Raw genomic sequence first — 23,893 nt, 5'->3', positions numbered from 1 at the left:
TAACAAACGGAAAATATTGTTGCTACTGCGCTTGAAATATTGTGGCCTATATTGCATATTCGTTTCAATATTGTTGATTTTATTTCAACTAAAAAATTCAGATTTCTTCCAAGTTCAAACATTATTATAAATGTTGTTTATTTATTGGATTGTATTTTGCAATGAAATATAAATTTTGCTTAATAGACAAATATGATTATTGTTTTTTTTCCACACAACATAACTTGCCTTTCCTATTCAACATTAATTTCCCCAACAATTTCAACTACGAATATATATTGAAATAAGTATATACAATTATTTTATTATTATCTATCTTAAAATAAATTTATTTACAATAACTAGTATTAATTTTGTTGCCATAAAATTGTTTGCAAGAAATGTATTAGATCTTATCCACACTATATATTTCTACATTATGTTCTAATTACATATTTATGAATTAATATATATATATGATTAATACAAAATTTGACAAATCAATCACTAAAACAATCCTCTATTTTTTCACCAAAAAATAGGGACTCTAGCTCTTGTAGAGCCCTTGTTTTTTTTGATTTGAAAATTTCAATGCCATCTTCTTGAAAATATTCAAAACATAATCGCAAACACCAATTTAAACTATATAAAGATTGAAACTATCAAAGTCAAGTAAACATTCATCTTGAACTCTTCAAAGCAATAAATTCATAAACAAGAAGGAAAAACATAAATAAAAAATTTCTTTATCACGACACACTTATGAACCATTCAATTTTGATAGTGTAATCTGGTTTGTTTCATGTTTCCAGGAAGGTGAAACAATCAGACATACGTTAAACAATGTCAATGTAGGTCATCAATTTTCATTAAAATTCTCATTGCTCTAATTCGTGGGTGGGATTAAATGAAGCTCAAATTTGAGAGAATTTAAAACGGCAACCGTGTGGAAGTTCAAATTTGATAGGGAAAATCAGATCTGTTTTACCAACTGCACATTAAAAATTACGGCATCGAAGAAAACTCCGTGTCAGGTGATTTGCAGGAATCTTTCACTACAAGCTCCAATGTTTTACGGCCGAGTACGCGTTTAGAGAGCATAATTTGACGGCCAAATCATCTTTAAGGTGATTGGTTACGACTCTTTCGTCGGAATATGCCTTTTTAATGAATTGGGTGAAGGCAACAAAATAGTTGGTGAATAGTTTCTATCAGATCTAACTGATCTGGAAAGACATGCATATACCATTATTCTAACCGCAGGTAAGCTGATTCTTGGTTGCAGCTTCTTTTTCTCATTTGATGCGCTTTATTGTTTTCCTAGATTTCAAAATTTTCTATATCTGAAAGTTTTAATGCAGGGAAAAGTGCAAAATGGGGAAACGGAGCATTATTCTTTCAAGCATATTGGGTTTGTTGTTTCTAGTAGTAGGTTCTAATGGAGCTTGTTCCCAGGGTAGCTGCCTGGTTCATGATGTCTGTGCCAAAGATAGTGACTGCTCAGCTGGGCTTAAATGCATATCTTGCAGTTCTGTGGGTGACATGAATTACAGATGCACTAGGTTTAGTGTTACAGACCCTGTGTCTAAGGTAGGTACTTTTGCATCGCTATATGTCAAATTAGTCTCCAGGAGTTGTATCATTGACATAGTTAAACAGATTAACGTATTTGATTTGATGGGATCTATATGCCATTGTGTCTTTTTGGTCAGTTGTCTTAAGTTACACAGCTTGCAGATTCCTTCTTCTCAGAAAGTGTATCGTTTACAGCATACAATTTTTGTCTACGTTAATGTCTTCATTTCTCCAAATGCATTGTTTTACAGTATTTTGTCTTCTATTGGATTTGCAGACCCTACAGGTTAGTTTTCAATCACTATACTACATGTTCTTTATGTGATCAGGTGGGCGGCCTGCCTTTTAATAGATATTCATGGCTCACAACCCACAATTCCTATGCAATTGTTGGAGAGAAGTCCTACACGGGTACCCCTCGTATAACGTTCTCCAACCAAGAGGATAGCGTGACTAGTCAGCTGAATGTATGTTACATAGACCCTTGATACGTTCCTTTTACATCTTATCACATGAGTACATGCCCCGTGTTATTGAGTAAAGGAAGAAAGTTATGGAGTTAAGGTCTGAGTGATTTTTTATTTTTGTTTTACAGAACGATGTTATCTCATTCAAGCCTTTTAAATATTTAAAGACTGATAGGGTTTTGGGTTATTTGCAGAATGGTGTGAGGGGCCTTATGTTGGACATGTATGATTTCGAGAATGATATCTGGCTTTGCCATTCCTTTGGAGGCACCTGCCTCAACATCACAGCTTTTGTAAGTTGAATTTACTTGCCTCTTTTCTGCCTAATCAAAAGCTCAGCAACTTAAGGTGCAATGGTTTTACAAATAGGGAGCAGCGACTAATGCTGACTGATACACCTTATAATTCACATCCACTGTTGCAATATAGTTGATAACTTTTTTGTAAAGGCTGCACATTAATAATTGGTAGGATGCATAAGTAACTTATGGGTGAAAAAGTCAATCAATTAAACAAAATCAATGCCTAGGGTACCAGAATGGAACAGGAAGTAAATAGAATCATATTCATGTCACAAATGATAAATGAGGTTAGAAACATCCAAAACACCATAATTCCTAAACAGCACTGACACAAAATGAATTGGTAAGTCTAAGATTTCTTTTAGTCATTTGTAGCTCTTTTGTCTCTAAAAACATCAGCATCTCTTGAAAGTTCTGAGTGCATGCATCAGAAGGAAAATTGAAACCTGTCTGAGCACCGATCTGCCCCACCTATCAGAGAAACTTTCAGGGTAATACATTAAGTATGTGTAAGATTTGAAATTGCTTATAATAGATCTGCCTGAACGCAGGAATGGATGAGAAATTGACGCAGTTACCCTTTAAACGTCAAGATGTTTAGAAATGGGAAATTCAACACTTATTTAGAATTAGTTTTAAGTCGCCCAAATAGGTTTGTATGCAGAGGCATTGACCAGTTCATGAAAGTATGTTTTCCCATGAACGATAGGTGATTGTTATAACTTTTGATTCATGAAAGGTTTTCTGGTGGGTAGCATTATGCCATTCATGGATAGCTGCCACTGTTATCCAAATTTTTAGCTAGATAAATCTAGGTATATACATAATTATTGTATATAAATTGTATAGTGTATTGGTATAACAGATTCCCAATTCAAACATAAAAGCTGCAAGTTTCATTGCTTTTAACAATATGAAATTAATTGGCTAAAAAAATAGCACATATGACATGCAAGATTAATTAGAAACAGATGTGGGGCTTGTATGTCTTGCAAAAAATGATTTGGTGTAGAACTCAGATCCTATTAGTTGCCAATGTCAAAGGATACCAATGACTAACACCTAACCTGGACCAGAGATTGTGCTAACCCAGTCTAAACACATAGAAAGTAACCAAAAAGATTTTAACTGGTACAAATACACAGAAAGTAAACCCAGAAACATCCCAAGTGTAGATGTATATATTTTAATTTGTCTTTTTAAAATACATGTATTATTCAGGAAGCAATACAACAAAAGTAAATTGTTCTCTGACACCAATCTCTCCGCATAGTGCTTCCTACTGCTTGGTACTGTTAAAGACCTCCGAATAACCTTGGTATCTGACTTGCACTACTGAGTATGTGGAATAACCTCGATGCTGCCCTATACTACCAAATAGCTCAGATGGTTTCATCTCAAGGGAACTAATCAAAATAATCCTGAGGATTTTGTCTCAAGCAGGAAGTTTTGGTAGCTGCTTCCAATTTCTATAATCAGAATGCACCATTTTGTTAGTGATAATTTTTCTTTTGTTAACTCAAAGACATCTCCACGTCTCAGCCTAGTGTCCAACCTCCCTTGCCTTGGTCTTACATATTTGCCAAGTTGGGGTATGGAAGGGGTGAGCTGAGGCAAGACTATTCTTCTAATGATGCATGTTATAGCCCACAAACCACGCACATCAGGTAAGCCTAAGTGTTGAAGTTGAACGCGAGATCAATGGGAAGTAAAACCATAGCCCAAGACAAGTCCACTACCTGTACAAGCTTTTTTGCTCGTAATAGTTGATGATGCCTTTCCTCTTCACAACACTACATATACCATTTTCAACTCAAGCAATCCACAAATTAACAAATTATGGAAATTACTACTACTTTACATGCTAGCCAATTGATAAACATTTCCCAAGAGTTTAGAGAGATAATTGATGACCTGAACCCTTGTTTAGCTGAAGCTAATTCCTTAACCGAAGATAGCAAATGGAATAACTGTAGTGTCCCTCATTTAACTCAAACTGACATGACCAAAAAAAGCTGCGTAGTTGAACTTGGAAGACTAACTATATGATTATCTAACACCTGACAGGATTTAATTAACCACAATCCATGTATACTAATTGCTTGGTGTTTGTGGGTCGAAAAGGGAACATTACAAGTGTTACCCTACCAAGTTTGCTTGTCCTCAAGTGAGACAAGGCTGGATGATTGAGGATATCAGACCGCTCTCAAGTGACATCATCCCTTTAGTGATGGAAGATCTTTCATTGCATGCCTACTGTGACACCTCATTCTTCTCCACACTCTGCATCCCTATGCAGGGTTCATGCTTTTCCTTACTGTTGGAGTATATCCCAATCAAATGCAATTTCCCTACCCCCAATATCCTCTGTGTTAGGTCCCAAGGCTCATTATAGGTAAATCATTATTCTTGTAGACTCTCAAAAGTGTGCTTTGCTTCTGTTGTCCCAAAATTTGTGGAAATGATGTGTTCTAGGTCCTTTTGATCCCCAATCCATGTCAACGATCAAGAACTTAATGTTTGTGGGGAAAAATGGGATATTACAAAGATCTTTGTGATCATAAAAATTTAAACAACTACAATTGGTTCATTCTAAACCTTCTTCGTTTCACTTGAGTAGGTTGTAACTAGATGCCCTAGAAACCATTGGCAAACTTCACCCCTAATAGAGTAGGAAGCCCCATCATGAAATAGTGAGCTTGAACAAGGTAAGGTGAGAGCATATTGTTGGCTGGTGTTTGCATGCTAGTGTTGGCCGGCATAGCTCATTTTGTAGCAGACTATGGACTGAGCAAGAACTTAGATATAGGGGTTTTAACTTTCAGCGTTTCTAAGAACCATAAGATGTATAGTTTATATCTGAAAATCGGGCTCAATCAATGTCAAGAAGTGAAGCCATTATCTATGCTTTTTGTGTCTCTTCATTGTGTTCACAACACCTTATAAGCATCCACCTACCGTTGCATTAGATCATAGTCTCAACCTAGTATTTCATTCTTATTCCTATAAAGTTTTCTCTTGTTTCAACTGAGATGCCCAAGAATTGAGATGTTCTGTTGCTCGATTTCTGGCCTGACTTCCTCTTGCAGGTCCTAGTGGTTGGTGCTCAGTATATCGGGCAGCAAAAGTGCTGGTTTATTTACACGTACAATCTATCTTCACTACTTTGTTACCCCAAACCTTAATGATCAATTGAGTCCAATTGATTCTTGTGGCACTTTGATTTCACAAGAAGTAATTTCTATAGAGGGTCAGACCACCTCATGTGTAAGCAGTTGTGTTTGGGTCTGATTACCCTATTCTGTAGTGATAGGGTTGACACCCTAGTCTCTAGTGTGGTGGTGACTATTCTGGCTTAATAGTGGGCTAGAATAGTGCAGTTACAAAGCTGCAGTATTGTCTTAAAAGGGAGAAGCTCAGCTCCAATTCCCAATTACTTCTAGAATTAGAAGCCACCTGCTATCCATAGTTTGGTAACTGGTTTGGTTTGAAAATGCTAGTTAATAGCACTACATCTTGCAAACATCCTTTGTTCAATGAATAGATTATGCTTGCTTCTTCAACTTTACTCGGGTGCTAGTTCCATTAAGGTTTTGATACCCTATCTCTAAGCTCAAATAGTGTTAATAAGATGATGTGTTTGGATGCTTGGATTGGGCCTTTAGTTAAAGTCACAAATTAAATCTGGTGAAGAGTGGGTAGTGCCAAGAATAGTTTGTGACAAGTAGAAATGGATGAGTGATCTTGTCCTGAACGGGGTGAATTTCATCAACTAGATATGGGTAGGAATTGAATTGAAGTGTCTTTGTTTCTTTTGATCTCTTTTGTGTGACCGTGAATAGTTGTTACTCCCTATTTTAATTAAAGGCCATAGCTGGTAAGCTCGAGCTCAGAAAAACTTGGCAAATACTCAACAAACCCTTGTCAAAAAACTTGACGACTTGACAAAATGTTTAAATTTCAATAAAAACACTTTTTATTTGCAAAATTCAAAGATGATATATTTCTAATGAGTCCATAAATGAGTACAAAAGTGTTTTTTAATTTTTAATTTGATTCATTTGAATACAAATTTGCACATCATGTGAAATCATCCTTACACAATAGTTGGCAATTTTATGAATTTAAGATGATTAAATTTGAAAATTATCATTGTAATTCATAAATAGCTTACTAGAACATTCAACATCTTTCTCTCCCTTCATCTACTGAAAACTTGGGGAGAGGTTCTAAGCCTTGCATTTTGTTTTTTAATAATAATGGCATTTGAACTTTTAATGCTATAGTATGATACCTCATCATTGATCAATGAGATTATGATAGTGTTAAAGATTATTGTTCAAGGTGATGATTTTGGTCTCCATTCTAAAATTACTTCATTGTAATCAAATTTCTTATATGAGAAGAGATCTAAATGACTACTGGGGGTCTAGAGTGGATATACCAATGGGGTCAACCACCAACATCAAGACCAAATTAAGGCCTTAAGACCACACGAAGCTTCTTGTCACACATCATTTCACAAGTTTATTGCTTAAAGGATAAGTTGGGTATTTGATACATTTTCATGAGAAGATTTTGCTCTCCAAGTGCTATGTGAGGAAGTTTGAGGGGTGTTCATGTAGTGCCTCTCCCATTTGATTTCTGTATGCCATTCTATTTTGACCTTAATTTTCTTGCTTTCTAAGAGATCATGTTATTATGATATTAGATAGTTTCTATTCTCTCTCTCTCTCTTCTGCCTTTTTCTAATGGTCACTCTTTTTGTAATGTTTCCATAAACTCCTTTTGTTCGTTATGGAAAGTTTCTTTTTCACTATACAAGAATGTTTCTATTTCCTCTCTTGTTCTTTATAGAAACATTCTCTTGTATCTTGTATATATAGCTCATTCATGGTCTTTGTTTAATAACACAGTTCATTATTTTACCATAATATGGTATCAAAGCAAATTCTTGGCCTCTTCAAAAAAAATTAATTTCTTTTTTGAAATTATTAGTTCATAATTTTTGAAATATTTGCCTGAGTGTGTTCAAAATTTGCATCCTTTTTTTTCCTCCAAACCCGACTAGGGATTTGACATCCATTCTGCAATTTCATGGCTTTCTTTTTGGGCATTTTTGAGCTGACTTTTTTTGCACAATTTTTGCAAAGGGCGATGTCTAGGGTGTTTTAAACCCTCTCTCTGAATTTTGTCCAACAATTTCACTTTCCACCATTTTTTTAACAATCAAATTTGCCCTTTTTTGGTTTTATAAAAAATGGCTAGGGTGTCTTTCGAAACTCTCTTTTTCTGTGCCAGTTTTAAATTTTTTTTGCTGATCTCAACTAGGTTAGTCTCACTTCTTTCTGGGTGCATTGTTTTTGTGCCTCAATTTTTGAGCTAGCAGATTCAAAATCTAATTTCAGATTTTTTGTGGGTTTTTTGAGCTCTTAATCCAGGGTGTCTGTTCAAATTTTTTGGGTCTTTCGTCAATCTGTCTCGAAGTTTGTGCCATCTTTGATTCTTCGCATTTTTTATTGAAAAATGTGCATGGCATCTCTCACCAGTCTCATGCTGGAAGGTAGTCAACATTTCAATAGAAAGAACAACAAGACCTGGAAGCAGCGAATGATCATGATCTTTGAGTATCGTCGCCTTGAGGTGCTTGTTCTAGGTACCAAGACTCGTCCTACTACAGTCAATGCTATCACATACCACCATTGCAGAACATGCATACCTCTATGATCAACTCGAGGCTGCCTTTTACGCTTTTTGAGGACATGCAAGTTTCTGTTTTTTGAAGATAGATACCATTAAGGGAGGGTATTACGATATTAGATAGTTTTTATTTTCTCTCTCTTCCATCTTTTTCTAATGGTCACTCTTTTTGTAATGTTTCCATAAACTCCTCCTGTTCGTTATGGAAAGTTTCTTTTTCACTCTACAAGAATGTTTCTATTTCCTCTCTTTCATTATAGAAACATTCTCTTGTATCTTGTATATATAGATCATTCATGATCTTTGTTTAATGACACATTCATTATTTTACTGTAATACGTGTTGGGATTGATGAGTGGTCTACACCCTTGGGGAGATTTGATTTATGTTGTATTAGTAGATCGATTATGCTTTTTGCCTAACTTTTGAGGCTTATGATCTATTAGATGGTTCACTCTAGTTTATGCCACTAGTTACCTAGATTGGTATGGTATCAAGAGGTTATTCTGTGAGTACCCTTGAGATATGAACGATGGTTGTATTGTATGATGCATTGGGCTACTGCACCTGATTTTGGTTCTTGCATTAGTGTTGACTCATTTCTTTGATCATGTTGTTAGTGGTATTTTGACCATATTTGGTGTATTTTACATTCGAGGTTATTGATGTTGCTTCAGGATGACTGTCTGGTATTTTACAAGTATTGTACCATATATGTTGTTGAGTAATTTAGTTATCTCTATTGATAAATGTTTAGAATAATGAGGAAATGATTTACCTATATTCAGGTTTGGGATTATGGATTATATTTGCGCATGGAAGATGTTCATTTGGATTCATGATTATTGTGCCTCTATCCCATAGATATCTGTCCTGAAATTTCAATTGATATATATGCTCAAAGGACTATGAATGATTATTTAAATGTTTTAATTTCAATGAAATATCATGTAATTATCTGTTGTTATACTATATTACACCATTGCTAGGTGTGCATTGCCTGTTGGTGCTAGTATAAAATAGGAACATAGCCAAGTCGCTTGTGAGATCTACACGGTGTCACGTTCTCTTTCACATGACTGTGTTTGTTTGTGCTTCGGCTATTATATATTAAGCATCTGCACTTGATGTTTGTTATTTACCAAACTAGGTACCAAGTATATTCACCCTAAAAATTCAAGATCCGAGTGTGTACCTATATCCTTGACAGTGACACCAGAAGAGAGTGACCTTGACCTTTCATGTTGAGGCAATGTCGTCCCTATATGGGGAACATATCCATATATTTGTTATTATTAACCCTTTGACAATTGGTAAATCCAAAGTCATAATGCATTATGTGATTAGACTAATGAGCGTGTCTGTGCATTTAGGGTTCTGCGGTTGTCCTAGAAAATATTAATTAAAATGATGATTTAATTGATTGGGGGGATTTTGTTATTTGATTTAATATATTGTAATTACCAACTTATTTGTCGTAGTTGATTTCATATGCTTGGAATTGTTTTATTAATTTGGAAAATGACCAATTAGTCTACTAAGTGATTGAATAGTCTACTTTATAAGTCACTTTAATAAAAGTGCTTCTATTAGACAAGAATGAATTTTATTACTCACTTCTCACTTTTCATTTCATAATTTTGGAGAATTTTCTTCAAAACCCTCTTTGGTCTTTCTTGAGATTTGCTCATTGTGAGAGATTGGCTTGTTGAAGCTACGAGGATTGTCTTGTTGGATTTGTAGTGGGACTCCATCTTCTCTACGAGTTTCATTGGATTTGAAGCTCTCTCCAAATTGTTCTTTCATTCCCTAGTTTTCAGCTTTTGGAGTGAGGTAGGGCTCTCTCATTTCTTTTTTTTTACTTCGTTTTTATTAGTTCTTTTGATTGCTAAATGGTTGGAGGTTGAAAACTAGTGTTCCCTTCCATTTTTATGCAATTCCATGACCCGATTGGATAGCCATGAGTATTTATGTATTTTCTTGATTGGAAAATGACATGGTTACCGGGAGACCCGTCTTCCCCTTAAAAGTCGCGTCTCGGAGACCGAGACATGTCTCGGAGACTTTTCGCGTCTCCGGAGACCTCAAAAAAGGTTGGAGACTTCATGATGAAGTCTCTTGAAGCCTCCCCGTCTCCTAATCCAAAAAGTGAAGTCTCCCCGAAGTCTCTTGGTAAAATATAAATGTAAAATATAATATTAAATAATTTTATATATTTTAGCCCTCATTTTAATGTTTTTAATACAAAAATTAAGACCACCGACAATTTAAATGATTAAATCATTTAAAATATTTTATTTAATAAATTAATAACTTTAAAAACATTAGAAACACTTTAAAAAATTTATTTTTATTCAACAATTTAAATGATTAAATCATTTAAAATATTTTTGGAGAGATGATTTTTTTGAGAGTATGATAGCTGAAGACCTTGAGATGGATGATCACAACCTTGTGGAGTAGATGATAGTACCATCGACATACTAATACTAGATATATTTCTGTTTTTTGTTTATTGTACAAAGTGTTTATTTTTGTTTGCATATCAGCAATTCAGCATCAAACTATACTTTTTTGAATTTAAAATTTGAATATGTAATGATAATCTTAGTGATTATCAATTTGATATGATGGTGATCATATGCAATATTCGAAAAACAAATATGTCTATGAGATACAATATTGTGATCATGTGAGTTTTGAAATCTTTGACTCTATGAGTCTATTTTAATTTTTAATGTGACATTACTATTATTATTTACTTTAGTCTTATAGTATTACTATTTTCAAATTTTGTATTTACTTTTAGTATTAGACTCTTTAAACTATTAAAAAATTTAAAAAAAAATAAAATTTGCCGCCTCCAAGTACCCCCGTCTCCTATTTGAAAAATTGCCGTACCGGTACCAGTACCAGTACCGAAGACCTCGAAGTCTCCCCATCTCCCGGTGACATTGGAAAATGAGAGTTTTTAACTAGTTATGTTGCTAGATTTTGTGCGTGTATCTAAAACTTGAATTTTATACGATCTTTGGTGGTTTGGGTAGATTTAGGAAGTGGGTTTTCAATTTCATTGAATTCCAAAATGTTTGAAATTTTGGATGTTTTTGGCATCATCTCATTTTCCACATCATCTAGTACTTGTTTGTTGCTTGGTTTGCCTTGACTTAAATTATATGCTAGCAGTCTCTACTGCAAAGACTAGGATCACATAATCCAAATGACTAGAGGACATTCCAAGGTAGTTTATATCTCAATTCAAAAGTGTGCTTTTAATTGTCAATGTGGACTTTTGGTTCTTGTTGGATTTTACCAAATTTTGATTTTTTGGTGTATTTTGGGCATTGTATGCCATCCTGGTGTTCTAATGAAACGATTCGAGGATTCCGTAGAAATTTGTGGTCTCAACAAAGTGGCCAATTGATATATGTGTTTTATGAACTTCATTATGGTTTCCACTTGGATGTTTTTCCAGAGTGTATTTATACTTTATTCTTTTGTTTGCATTTCTTGAATCCAACCATTGCATTGGTTTTATTATGATATTACGTGGAGTTGGTTGTGCCTACCCACGAGCACATGGACGTGCATATGTCGGGATCTTGCGAGACCCCAAGCTCCCAAATTTAGGTTGGTCGAGTATTTGTTCATTTGGGGGTTGGGTTGGGAATTTGCATTGCTTATGGCACTCGTCGTATGGAGAGAAGGGTCTATAGGGTAGAGGTGTGCAATGGCTTCTCGTGGTTACCCCAGTCCGGAAGTGTCCGTCAAGGTAACATATAGAGGTCTAATAAGTAATAACTGAATAAACACTTGGGTAATAAAACTTAATGGAAGATAAGATTATTAAACACTTGGCCTCATAAGGGAGTTGGAACAAAGATACATTCCGAGTCTGGACTACTACGGGAGTTGGAATGAAGGTTCGATGCTACTTGTGCTACTCGAGACAAGTAATCACACTCCACTAGAGTCCTTATATAGTTATCATATAGCGTGTTTGGCTAGTTACTTGATGTATTGCGTTGCATCCACGATCTTTGAGTTCTTGTGTCTTGCACTAATTGGCGTGTATGTTAGCCTTGGATATCTTTGTCTTTTGTGATTGTGGTTAGGTCATTATCTTCTAGTTTGCGAGATATTGCTGACTTACCCCTTCTCTTGTCCTCTTGATCTCATTTTGTACTTGCACTTGGTGCGGATTGTTCTCTTGTTCCTTGATATTCTTGTATTTGTTAGATAGATGCTATGGATGATATAATTGATGTTTTGATTACTGTGGTGCGGTTGAGTTCTTTTCTCCTCAATTCGTGCACATTCGGTACTCCACTATGTGGAGGTCCCCTCTTGTACTTGGCTTCTAATATGATTTTCTTGTTGAGCAAGCTATTGTATTGCACCCCTCTTGAGCATCATATTGTGCGATGAAAGAATTTTTTTGCATCTCATCGCATGTAGTTAGAGCATTGTATCACGTGCAGTAGTAGCATTGTATCACACGAAGATGCATTGTATTGCACCATTTACTGGTGAAGATCTCATTAGTTTTCTGCATCGTATCACATGATGAAATCTTGTATCACACCCCTTTATGAGTTTCATTGCACGACACTGTCTGGGAATCATCACACCTTAAACAATGAGCACTTCTAGACCTTTTTGGAGTTCGTGAATTAGATTTTTGGGTACCCTTTTGGATGCTATATCTTCTTCACTAGAAAAGTTCAATTATTAGACACTTTGGGTAGGTTAGCAAGGTTATTGCATTAATTTTGTGTTTTAGCTAGAAATGAACCTATATGTGTAATCATTTAGGAATTTGTATTTTGGGTTCTAAAACAAACATTGCATTTAATGCTAAATTGGGTAACAGGATTAACCTTGCATGATTAATTAGCTAAATGAAAATGTATGCATTTTGTAAGTAATGGATTGCCTGGAAATCTTTGGTGAGTTGGTTTGGTCTTCCACTTGCTATCATTAAAATTGATGTATGCATGTCTTTATGCTTTGATTAACAAAAAAATATGTTAAAAAATTATTTTATCCTTGTTTTTAAGACTATTTTTTTCGCGTTTCACATTTTAATGTGTTAAGATTTTTATTAAAATTTTCAAGTTTTTTGGTGAGTACTTTCCAAAAAGTCATCGAGTTTTGTAGTTAGTAAACATGCGAAAAATTCATTTTGCAAAAAAACTCATCGAGTTATTGACAATTTGGCAAGTACCTATTTGCTAACCAAGGTTATGCCTTTGGCCAAAGCATCACTACTGGTTTGAGGTTGATGTGCTTGGGCTCATTTTTATAACTGGATCAACCAAGTTATATTTTTAGGGTATTGTGACTAATCAGTTGTAGAATTGCTGCCCCCACCCCTAATTATAGTTTAGAGTACTGCCCTTTATAATTCTAGGGGCTATAATGGGTGTTTGTTGTTGCACTAACCGCCAATGTTTCCCTTTGAGATTTGTGACATGGCTTAACTGCCTCCTATGTTCTATAAGTCAATCTGGCATTGACAGGTCGATCTTTTGGTGCAACAATAACCTTGGCTTGTAACAAGTGGTATCAATAGTATTGCAAATCTTTCTTTAAGAGATCAGTCTCTTAGAGGGAGAGATTATCATAGGGGGAGAATTCACTTTTTCAGTTATTTGACATTAATATGACACCCTTTTCCATTGATGTCAAAGGGGGAGAGTTTTGAGAAAGTTGTACTTAGATTATACAATTGGATTGATGGTTTTTCACCATATGTTGCCATCATGCCAAAAGGGGAGATTGTTGAGATTGGTAGCAAAATGAGATTGAGATGGCAAACATGTTGTATAGATGACAGGTTTTATCATTGATGTCAACATATGTTCTATGGTTGCAAACAGATTCAAATTTTGTATGTTGTAGGCAAGTTTTATCATTGATGCCAACATATGTTCTATGGTTGCAGACAGACTCAAATTTTGTATGTCGTAGGTTCTTGATCAATACAGTATGGAGAATGATTGACAGTTTTGAATATGCAAGCATGGTTTTATATTTCAAGATGAGTATAGACATTATGTTTATGGTTACAGTATCTTATGTGATAGTTTGGATGAGTTACAAATGTTTTAGTGAAGACTGGTAGCAAACCAATAAGCAGGGAATTATGCAAGAGGTAGTTGTAGTATTTTGGCTAAAACTTGATGGCAAGATGGAATCAATGATTGTGAGCATAGAAGATGATAGAAGACTCATTGATGTGCGTATGTGTGGAATTGTGGATCATTTGGTTCATGTTGGAATGGTCGCTAAAATGTAACGTTCGATATGTTTCACTGGGCAGCCGACTAGATAATGTAGCGTGTTGATCTTTATTTGGCAAGAGTTAATTATGCATTGTTGCGTGTGGATTATCTTATCTAATGATTATATAATTGCTTAAGGAGACATGTATGCCTTAGCATGGTTCTATGTATTTAATTGTGTATTTGGAAAGTCCTAACAAACTGACCTAATTGCTCATTTGTAATGTATGGCATGGAATGGTATTGTTGTGAGCCTTGATGCTGGAATATCAAAGTAGAGCTGAAAGATTGTCAAATGCTTTGAGAAGAGGTATGAATGAAATCTATCATTCCTAGTGGACTTACAAATGAACCGTTTTGGCAATTGAGTTGCAGATCAGTCAGCTCATGCTTCTTGGATTTGCTATCTAGAAGAGGAGGTGGTTTAACCTTCTTATCCTTTACTCAGTGTGCTTAGGCAATGAGCCTTTTGTTCTAATCAACTCCTAATAGGGTTGTGAATCTTCTAACAAGGTTCAAGGTCCTTTAATTGTACTAAATGCATTGTATTTAATTTCTAATAGGGTCACATCCTTCAGCTGAGAATTTATATAGTAGTACAATATCTAGTAGGTACCATCCCGCCCAATGTTTTCCCCTCTGATTGATGGTTTTCCTCAATAACAAAAATCAGTGTGTTATGGTGTTCACTTTCTTGTTATTGTTCATTGCTATCTTGTTTGTGGTTATCAGTTTTACAAGTTTGTAATTAATTGCATTTATCCACAACTAATTCCCCCCCTTTCTCCATCGTGAGGTTTGGACTTCACTTGTTAACAATTGGTATTAGAGCTTGGTCCTAGGTTCCGATCTCCTTAGATAACACTTCCGGGGGGGGGATTGTTGGACTAATTGTCAACCTACCCCATCGAGATTTGTGACATGGCTTAATTGCCTCTTGTGTGCTATAAGTTTGGTGGTTGTACTAGGCATTGATAGGTCCATCTTTTGGTGCAATGACAACCGTAGTTGTAACATTTGTGTCTTAGGAGTTTCTTTGTATTGAATCTCAAGAACTATCTTACTATGTTGTCTTGATATGATTTTGGAATTGATTTTGTGCAAAGGTAGATTAAAAAGTGTGAAAGTGTGGAAAGTGAAATAATTCATGCTCGGTTCTATACTATAGTGGTTCCTCAAGAGTTGCACGTGTAGGATTTCTCATTGTATACTTCGAAAAATACTCGAATGCAACTTGTATCTCACTTATTGATGGTAATCTCAAAACTAGAGAAGATATTAAGTCTATTATACCCCCAACTCAACACTATAGCTGACTGCATCTTTAGTAGGCAATCTATTAAGCCTTGGAGAAGTGGATTTGATAGCTTATATAATTCCTATGTTGCGTGAATACAATTTGTTTGTCTCACATACTCATGCTCTCAATTGTCTAATAAACAATCTCTTGTTCCTCTACAAAGGCAGTCATATTTACGCTTAAATTTATCTTTCATTTTCTTTTCAAGAAAACAGAAACATTATCTCTTCCACTGTTAAATGAACATTGTGCTTTTTCTAAGAAAGGGGAAAGTTATATACACTTGATTCTTCTTTCATTTGATTTTCAAGAAAGAAAGATATATTGTTGTTGGAATGTGAAGTCATCATATTCTCATCTAATTGTGGTTGAGTCATCACAGATGCTCAACGCAATTTTTTTGGGACTTACTATAATTAGAAAGTTTGTACGAGTCAACTTACTATATATAGTAAGTTGTTTTGGTGACTTGCCAAAAATAGTAATTTTGACAATTGCTTAACATGCAGTTGTATGAGTCATAGTGAGTGGTCTGTATTTCTAACTCTACAACTCGGTTGTTATAGGCAATTTGAAGTCATTACTGTTCATACATTTTGAACATTGTTGTAATTGTGAAAACTCTTGAGAAATAAAGTTAAGAGATTGGCCCCTGGTTTTTTACTGGTATATTTTTACTAGGTTTTTCCATGTAAATACTGTGATGTGATTTTGCTCAATTCTCCAATTTTCTACACTACACTAGGTTATTTTTTATTACAATTATATCATCCACTGTTAAAACTACTGTTAACCCTTGGATTCAAAAAGAAACTCTATACCTCTGCAGTTTCGTAAGTAAACTCAACTAAAGCTCCATTAAAAATGTTTGGTTTATTATCTTTATATGCAATTATTGTTTAAATAAGCAAGGAAGAGTACGTGCCTAATACATTCAAACCAAAAGCAAATTTGAATAAAAGAACTCATCCAAAGGTTTTCCCTTCAATTTCTGAGTCACAATGCAGCTGTTCTGTTTTTCTCCTCCTTTCATTAAGTGAGAATGCTCTTATATCGAGCTCTATTAATTAACTCAAGGTTTTAAAGACAGTGATATTTCAGCTTTTACTCCTGTACAAAAGATGAAACATGAGCTGCTCAAGATATTCTACACTAAAAACCTCTCCATACTAGTAGTTCGAATTTAGGGAACGCTGCTCAGATTTTAACTGGCTAATGTCTCTTCCATTTTCATCAAACATTTTTGGAGCAGTTCTAAGCTTATATTCCTAACGTGAAACCTGTTGGTATTACAAAGAAAGGTGGTTTACAATCAAGAAATTGTTGGAGTCCTGTTTCAAGCTTCAAGCCTCCCATTAATCTTTGCAAAACAAAATTCTCCATACCTCCTTTCCACTGTGATAGCTTAGGGATTGGTTTGATTGATTTTGTGAATCCTATTTCTTTCCATAGTGTTGGGAATAATTATTTGGTGTGATAAAAGAGTCTAAGCCTAAGATAAACCTTTCCCACTTGCCACATTAAACATAATTTCTTTTAATTTTGACAAACATAGACCTTCATGGCTTTAGATCACTTATTACGAAGTCAATAAAATGTATGCTGAAATTGCTTTGTGGTGTCTATGCCTCTAAAGGGGGAATTCAAATATGCAACAAGACATATCTAGCGAACAATGGCTATGAATTGTTCAAAATAGGCATAAACTTATATTGTCACTGTTACACATTAGCACATATATACATATAAATATATAATTATGTATCTAGGTCCATGCACATACCTATACATTTATTGCCCATTCACATGCATACATGCATTTATGTTATACGTAATTGTACAACAATACATATAAATAATTGTATTAATGAATAAAAGTGACTTAAGAGCATTTGCCAAAACAGGCTAAAATTTATCCCTATCACTAATGATGTTCTTTGGTAATCCATGTAATCTGGAATACCTCTTTGAAAAAGATCTCAACTACTTGGGGTGCCCTTTAGTCTGTAGGTATGGCTGTAAAATTAGCATACCTGGTTAGTTGATCCACAACTACACATATGCAATTTTTTATTTGGACTTCTGGAAGCCTTGTTATAAAATTCACAGTGATACTTTCACAAATTTTGGTTAGGTATAGGCAGAGGCTGGAGAAGACTACTAGATGTGTTTGTTTAGTTTTGTTTCTTTGGCATCATACACTCTTGGACATGTTTAAACACATGTTGCGTAAGTCCCTTCCAAGAGTATTTTTCCCTCACTTGTTTATAGGTTTTGAAATAGCCTCAGTGTCCTACTTAAGGATTGTCATGGAATTCTTTAATGACTTTACCTTTCAAGTTTGAAACTAGTGTAAGGTATACCCTGTTTTTGAAGAGGATAAGTTATAATTTATATTTTTCATCCTATATCTTCCCCTTAAGAATATCATTTGCATTTGACTCTTTGACATATTCCACAATACTGAAGTGTTTCCAATCTATCATAATTTCTATCATGGTGCACAAGTAGGGTTTGTGAGATAATGCATCTACAACGACATTGTGCTTCTCTTTCATGTATTATATATCAAAATTATAAGCTTGTAGTTTGCTGACCCATTTTTGTTGGTGGTTGTTTAGGTCCCTTTGGTTTAGAAAGAACTGCAGGTTGTTATGATCTGTCTTCACCTAAAATTTCCCACCAACCATGTATTGTCTGAATTTGGCTATTGCAAATTTGCATGCATAATAGCCAATACTTTTCATCAAAATGGAATAAAGTCTCTTTGTTGGACGGGGCTTGCAACTCTCAAAAGCAATTGGATGTTTGTTCTACATGAGGACTGCTCCAATGCCTTCTTTGAATGCATGACATTCCAATTCAATAGGACAAGAACTTGTGATCTCTTTCAGATTCTCAAAAGCTTGTTGGTTTTTTCATTTCAAGCAAACATTCCCTTTTTTGTGACGTTGGTGAGGGGAGTATAATAGCTACATAAGCCTACAAATCCCCTCTAATGAGTTTAAGGTTGTGGGTTTCAACCATTCTATAATAGCCTTGATTTTCAAGCCAAAGGGAAGAACTAAGAATTCAAAATGTCCATAATGACATCAAAAAGCTATTTTTGTAATGTCTTCTCTCATTCTTATTCGATGATATCTCTTGGAGAAGTATTTGCCCCCGTAAAGTTTATCAATATGTTTATCCACTCTAGGTATGCAATAGTGGTTCTTGATAGTCTTCTTATTCAACTCCAGTTAATTGATACACATTCTCCTCTTTCCATCCTTCTTTTTTAACAAGCACTATTGGTGATGTAAAAGTGCTTGAACTGGGTTGAATGTGGCCCACCTCTAGAGTTCTTTTATAGTCTTCACAATTTCTTCTTAATATTTTTGAGGATGTCTATAAGGGTTAGTAGTTACGGGTTTGTCCTTTTTCTAATTCTATAATGTGTTCGCATCCCATCTTGGGAGGTAAGCACGACGAAACATGGCCAAACACCTTTTTATGTTTTTTGAGGACAAGTCTGTATGTTAATGTCTATAGCTAAGCCTTATGGAGTGGATTTGTCCAAGTTCATGCATTGGGTGGCCCATTCCTCTAAAGATTCTTTCTATTCTTTTGCAGGAAAGCATCTGTGGGGAACCACTAGGTAATCCCTCCAAAGTGATTTCTTGTCCCTCATGTTTGAAATGAGTTTTCAAGTTAGGAAGACCAAATTTGAAGCATCATAGGGAGCATATCCAAGGAGCATCCAATATGATGTTAGTGTCAAATGATGCTAGATATAAATCTTCCTTAATGGATTGTTTCCCTAATATAATCTCTTGTTGTAGAACCAATTTAGTGCATCTAACCAGCATTCATATGTCCTAGGTTGCAGTAAATCCTTGAAATATTCTTGGTTTTTATTTTTAGTTTCACAATCAATCTTTCATTGATGAAATTGTGGGATACCCCACTATCTACTAGAGTAATAACTACGACCCTTTGAGGAAGCTTCTAATCCTCAATAGGGAGTGTTTGGAAGCTTGAGGGATGGTGACTATCATTCCATGATCCTCCTGCTTAACCCAGATGGACCCTTGACTACTTGCCCTTCTTGCAAGTACTGGACCTCCCCTCCATGATGGGATGACTTGTTGGGTAGAATCCTAAAGAAATCATTTAACTATCCTTTATTATATGAAGATATATATAATATTAACATGCAACATCATATTCTGTAATGTTAACATTATAGGTAATAATAACATTATATTTTGTGATGTCAACAGTAACATTATATGTAACATTAACAGTAATTAAATTATACCACTGCAATAAGTATAGTATTTCCAGGTTGGTGGAACAAGCTTAATGTCTGATGCTGTAGATCTGATTCCTTAATTTCCTGTGAATTTGTATTTATTTCTGCTTATTTGATGCCCCAATGACTGTATAGTAGTGTCTTTTTATGTCATACGGTTGGATAGCTGAATCACCATCCAAGAGATGTATCCCATGACCATAACTCTTTGCCATCACTTATCACACCCTTTCATTACTCAATTGATTAATCGCATCCATTCGTCAATGAATTGTTGTCTTAGAATGTCTGCCTTGATTAATTCGAATCGTATATTTACTTTGCCCGTTGCCTTCAATAGAAATCACACATCCTGATGGATTAAGTGGCATGTACCTTGCTGACCTGTCTCCCCTCTCTGTTGACTTCTCAATTGTTATCGCTGCATTTCTGGTGCTGTTCTGAGTTGGTGTCATGACAAATGTTGCTAATAATTCCCTTTAATTAAGTTGTCCCTTTATTCAATTGCCTTTCTTGTCCATCTCAGTTGGTCCCAGTTTGACTGCTATAGTCTAGAATCTAAGTGTTTTAAAGACTGCGAGCAATCACAGCTTATAAAGGTTGTGATCTCATCAATTGGTGGGAGTATGACAGCATGAGGAATCTATGCCCACAGAAACATACTATGCTTTATGCTTGGACATGGCATATTGAGACTGAAAACAGCCCATTATATGACTTTGATAAAGAAATAGGTTTTGATCAAGAAATTCCTCTCCCTATATATAGTAAAGCTTCTTATGCTTTGGAAGGCTCAAAATAGCCTGCTTGATTGGAAACACCTCCACCACTAGAGGCACTCTGCTAGAGCACCCTTGTTTATGATTTTTTAATTGAAACATCTAAGATTCCTCATGTTACGTGATATCTAACACTGGTCAAATCTTTGTCTTCCACCTCTTACTAATAGTATTGAATATCCTTGTATGCCAAGTAAAAAGCAGTTATTTTAATTGTATTCTGGCAACTTTTTGTAAGGCAGAGTTTGGCCTTTTGGGGGTAATAGTGGATAGACAGTTACCTTTATTGCCATTGTACAAAAGCATACACGGGAATTTCACCTAATATGACTTCTTATTCAATTCTTTTGAAGTAGGATGTTATTGTTTTTTAAGCATTCTCTCTTACTAATTTGTCTCTGGCTAACTAGGGATATAGCGTATAGGGAGCTCACAAGTAGTGGGCAAAAATACTGTCTTTATTCATAACAAGAAATAGAGGCTCCAACTAGCAACCTATTAACAGATTACTTTTACATATAATTCATTTCAATGACAGTTCTTTTGTTCAATTGAATCCCAAATGACAATTTTTAGTGTAACATGGGATATACCCACCACCCTAAAACCCTGCATTCCCGGGAGAGGGGGATGGGCGCCCCCCACTACCATTCCACTATGCTTTGGCTGTCGGGATGCCAGAACAGCATGGGGATCCCCAGGTGTCCCTTAACTGTATTGGGGACATCTATGTGTCCCCCATTGGCGGACAAACACAAAAGTGTTTTTTTTAGATTGCATGTTTTAAATTTTGTTCACTTGCCCCAGGAGCCTGCAAGGGGAGTTGCCTCTTGACCCCATTGGAGGTTGCTGTCTCCAGACCCCCACTGTTGAATTTAAAAACAAAAGAAGTTGATGGGGAAATCACATTGAATCAAGTTGCTATTTTTATACCCTCGTTACCACGTTACACTGCAACTTTTTGTACCACACTAGTATAAAATTCTAGCAAAAAGTTACCTAGGAATAAGATTGACTTGATATTCCAAGTAAGCGCAAACAATTAAATAGTAAACAATGATAGTTCTATAATTCTTTTATCTCTCTCTAGATATTATCAGCCAGCTTCATGAGTGGTATGCAGCATCATAATTATCACTAGTAAATGAAAAACTAGTGGAATAGAGTTCAATGAATTATACTATTGTATAAATGAACTCTTTCTCCACTCGGATAATTCCCATGGATTCACTTTTCCAAGATAAAACTCCTCTAAGATGAGATGCTTTAAACCCTACCTGTGTTGATGAGCTAATATAAATCAGGATGAATTTGCTTTATTTTAACTAGGGGTACTTGAAGGGATAAACTTGAAGCAGTCAAAATGACATTATTTTTGGTTGGATTTAGCTATGTAGTTTTTGAGTCAAACTCACTGACTCATGTTTCATGAGTAGTGTGATTCACACGAATCTATCTCTAATGACAATAAATGGAATGCTTAGCACTCATTGGATCTAGGTGATGGTCATAGAGGTGAAGCACTAGGACTTCCTGGAGGTCATCCATCCTAGTACCTACTCCAGCTCGAGTGCTGTAGTTTTTTGAGTCAAACTCATTGACTCATGTGAGCATCACCTAGTTCCAATGAGTGCTAAGTGTTCCATTTATTGTCACGAGAAATGGATTCATGTGAATTACTACTCATGAAACATGAGTCAATGATTTTGACTCAAAAGCTACACAGTTAAATCCTGATAGCAATATCACAATTTGACGTGCTTTGGAAAAATATCTCCTACTTATCAATTATTTTTGGTTGCCACAGTAGCTATAGAGCTGCTTGTTCCAGGATATGAGGTGTTATTGAGTTCATACCAACCGTCTTGGGGGCCAGTCCACCAAATAATGGGATAACACCTCCTCATGTTCAGTAGAAAGGATGAAAGCAACCTCATTACATATTCACAAGGAAAGGTTCAAAAGGTCCCTGTGCTGCCTCCCTCTGTGATATGGCCCTATATGTATAGTTGGAACTTGGAGCCATCACAGCTATAGAGTGTTAGCTTTATATCTATAGTTTGGTGCACTATACTGGGAATTAGGGGCTGATTCTTCTCTTCTCCATTCTGCCCTAACTCTCTGTTGGTGGCTGGATGAGCTGGAAAGAAGTGCTGTCATGGTTGAAAGATTGTCCCCCACTGTAATTCCCCCTTTAATAAGGAAATCTAATATCAAATCATAATTGATATCATAATGGCTCTCTCTCTCTCTCTCTATATATATATATATATATATATATATATATGCATGTGTCATAATTAGATATTAATTGCATGGTATGAAATGAACAATATTGAATACATAAATAATATTGAAAAAATAAATAATAGTAATTAATTATTAATAATTATATAAACAATCCTAATTAGATAAACGATACTAATTAAACTAGCAAACAAATATAACAACTATAACAACTATCATAATAGCAACTTTATAAATGAAAAGGGATACATCGGCCCCCACTGTAATTCCCCCTTTAGTAAGGAAATCTTATATCAAATCATAATTGATATCATAATGGAATAGCTCACTGAATATCAGATTATCACTGATAATAAATAAGTCTAGACTCTCTCTCTCTCTCTCTCTCTCTATATATATATATATATATATATATATGCATGTGTCATAATTAGATATTAATTGCATGGTATGAACAATATTGAAAAAATAAATAATAGTAATTAATTATTAATAATTATATAAACAATCCTAATTAGATAAATGATACTAATTAAACTAGCAAACAAATATAACAACTATAACAACTATCATAATAGCAACTTTATAAATGAAAAGGGACACGTCGGCCATTACCTGTGTGAAACGACACCCACTTGACAATCATGACCTTGTACCGGCATATAAATCCATGCTCGGTCATTATATAGAAGGACCCCTTGAAAGGCAAAACAAGACTTGGAAAAGTTCTACCATTACTACTGAAAAGAAAACAAGTAAAACAAGGATATTTGAAAGAGCAAGCCCTTATAGGCTCAACACCTTAATTAATGAAAAGAAAAAAAGTGACAATGCCATCGAAGATGATGAATGGCTTAGGCAATACACTTGCTTGTATTGAATGTCCCATGTAGAACCATAGAGACAATCACAACGCAATTTATATAAACTAACGGCCCACCTCCAATAACACATGTTAATATT

The 23,893-nt window shown here is 35.1% G+C and overlaps 1 protein-coding gene across 3 annotated transcripts in view; it reads left to right on the top strand.

Annotated features, from left to right (window-relative positions):
- Positions 1-710: 710 nt before the first annotated feature.
- Positions 711-23,893, top strand: part of LOC149556402 (PI-PLC X domain-containing protein At5g67130-like) — a 37,860-nt gene continuing 14,677 nt past the window's right edge. The window contains exons 1-4 of one of the 3 annotated variants that reach the window (XM_089830693.1): positions 711-1,242; positions 1,435-1,569; positions 1,884-2,021; positions 2,216-2,314. In XM_089830693.1, the coding sequence (XP_089686819.1) occupies positions 1,522-1,569; positions 1,884-2,021; positions 2,216-2,314 (285 nt within the window). In that variant the 5' untranslated portion in view covers positions 711-1,242; positions 1,435-1,521. Of the gene's footprint in view, positions 1,243-1,329; positions 1,570-1,883; positions 2,022-2,215; positions 2,315-23,893 lie in introns of all 3 variants that reach the window. The other 2 variants (XM_089830691.1, XM_089830692.1) reach the window with 2 other exon arrangements.

The sequence above is a fragment of the Cupressus sempervirens genome, chromosome 5, assembly GCF_028749045.1.
Source record: "Cupressus sempervirens isolate cs-2001-9-10 chromosome 5, ASM2874904v1, whole genome shotgun sequence".
In the NCBI taxonomy this organism is placed as follows: domain Eukaryota; kingdom Viridiplantae; phylum Streptophyta; class Pinopsida; order Cupressales; family Cupressaceae; genus Cupressus; species Cupressus sempervirens.
This window is presented reverse-complemented; position numbering and strand designations above follow the sequence as displayed.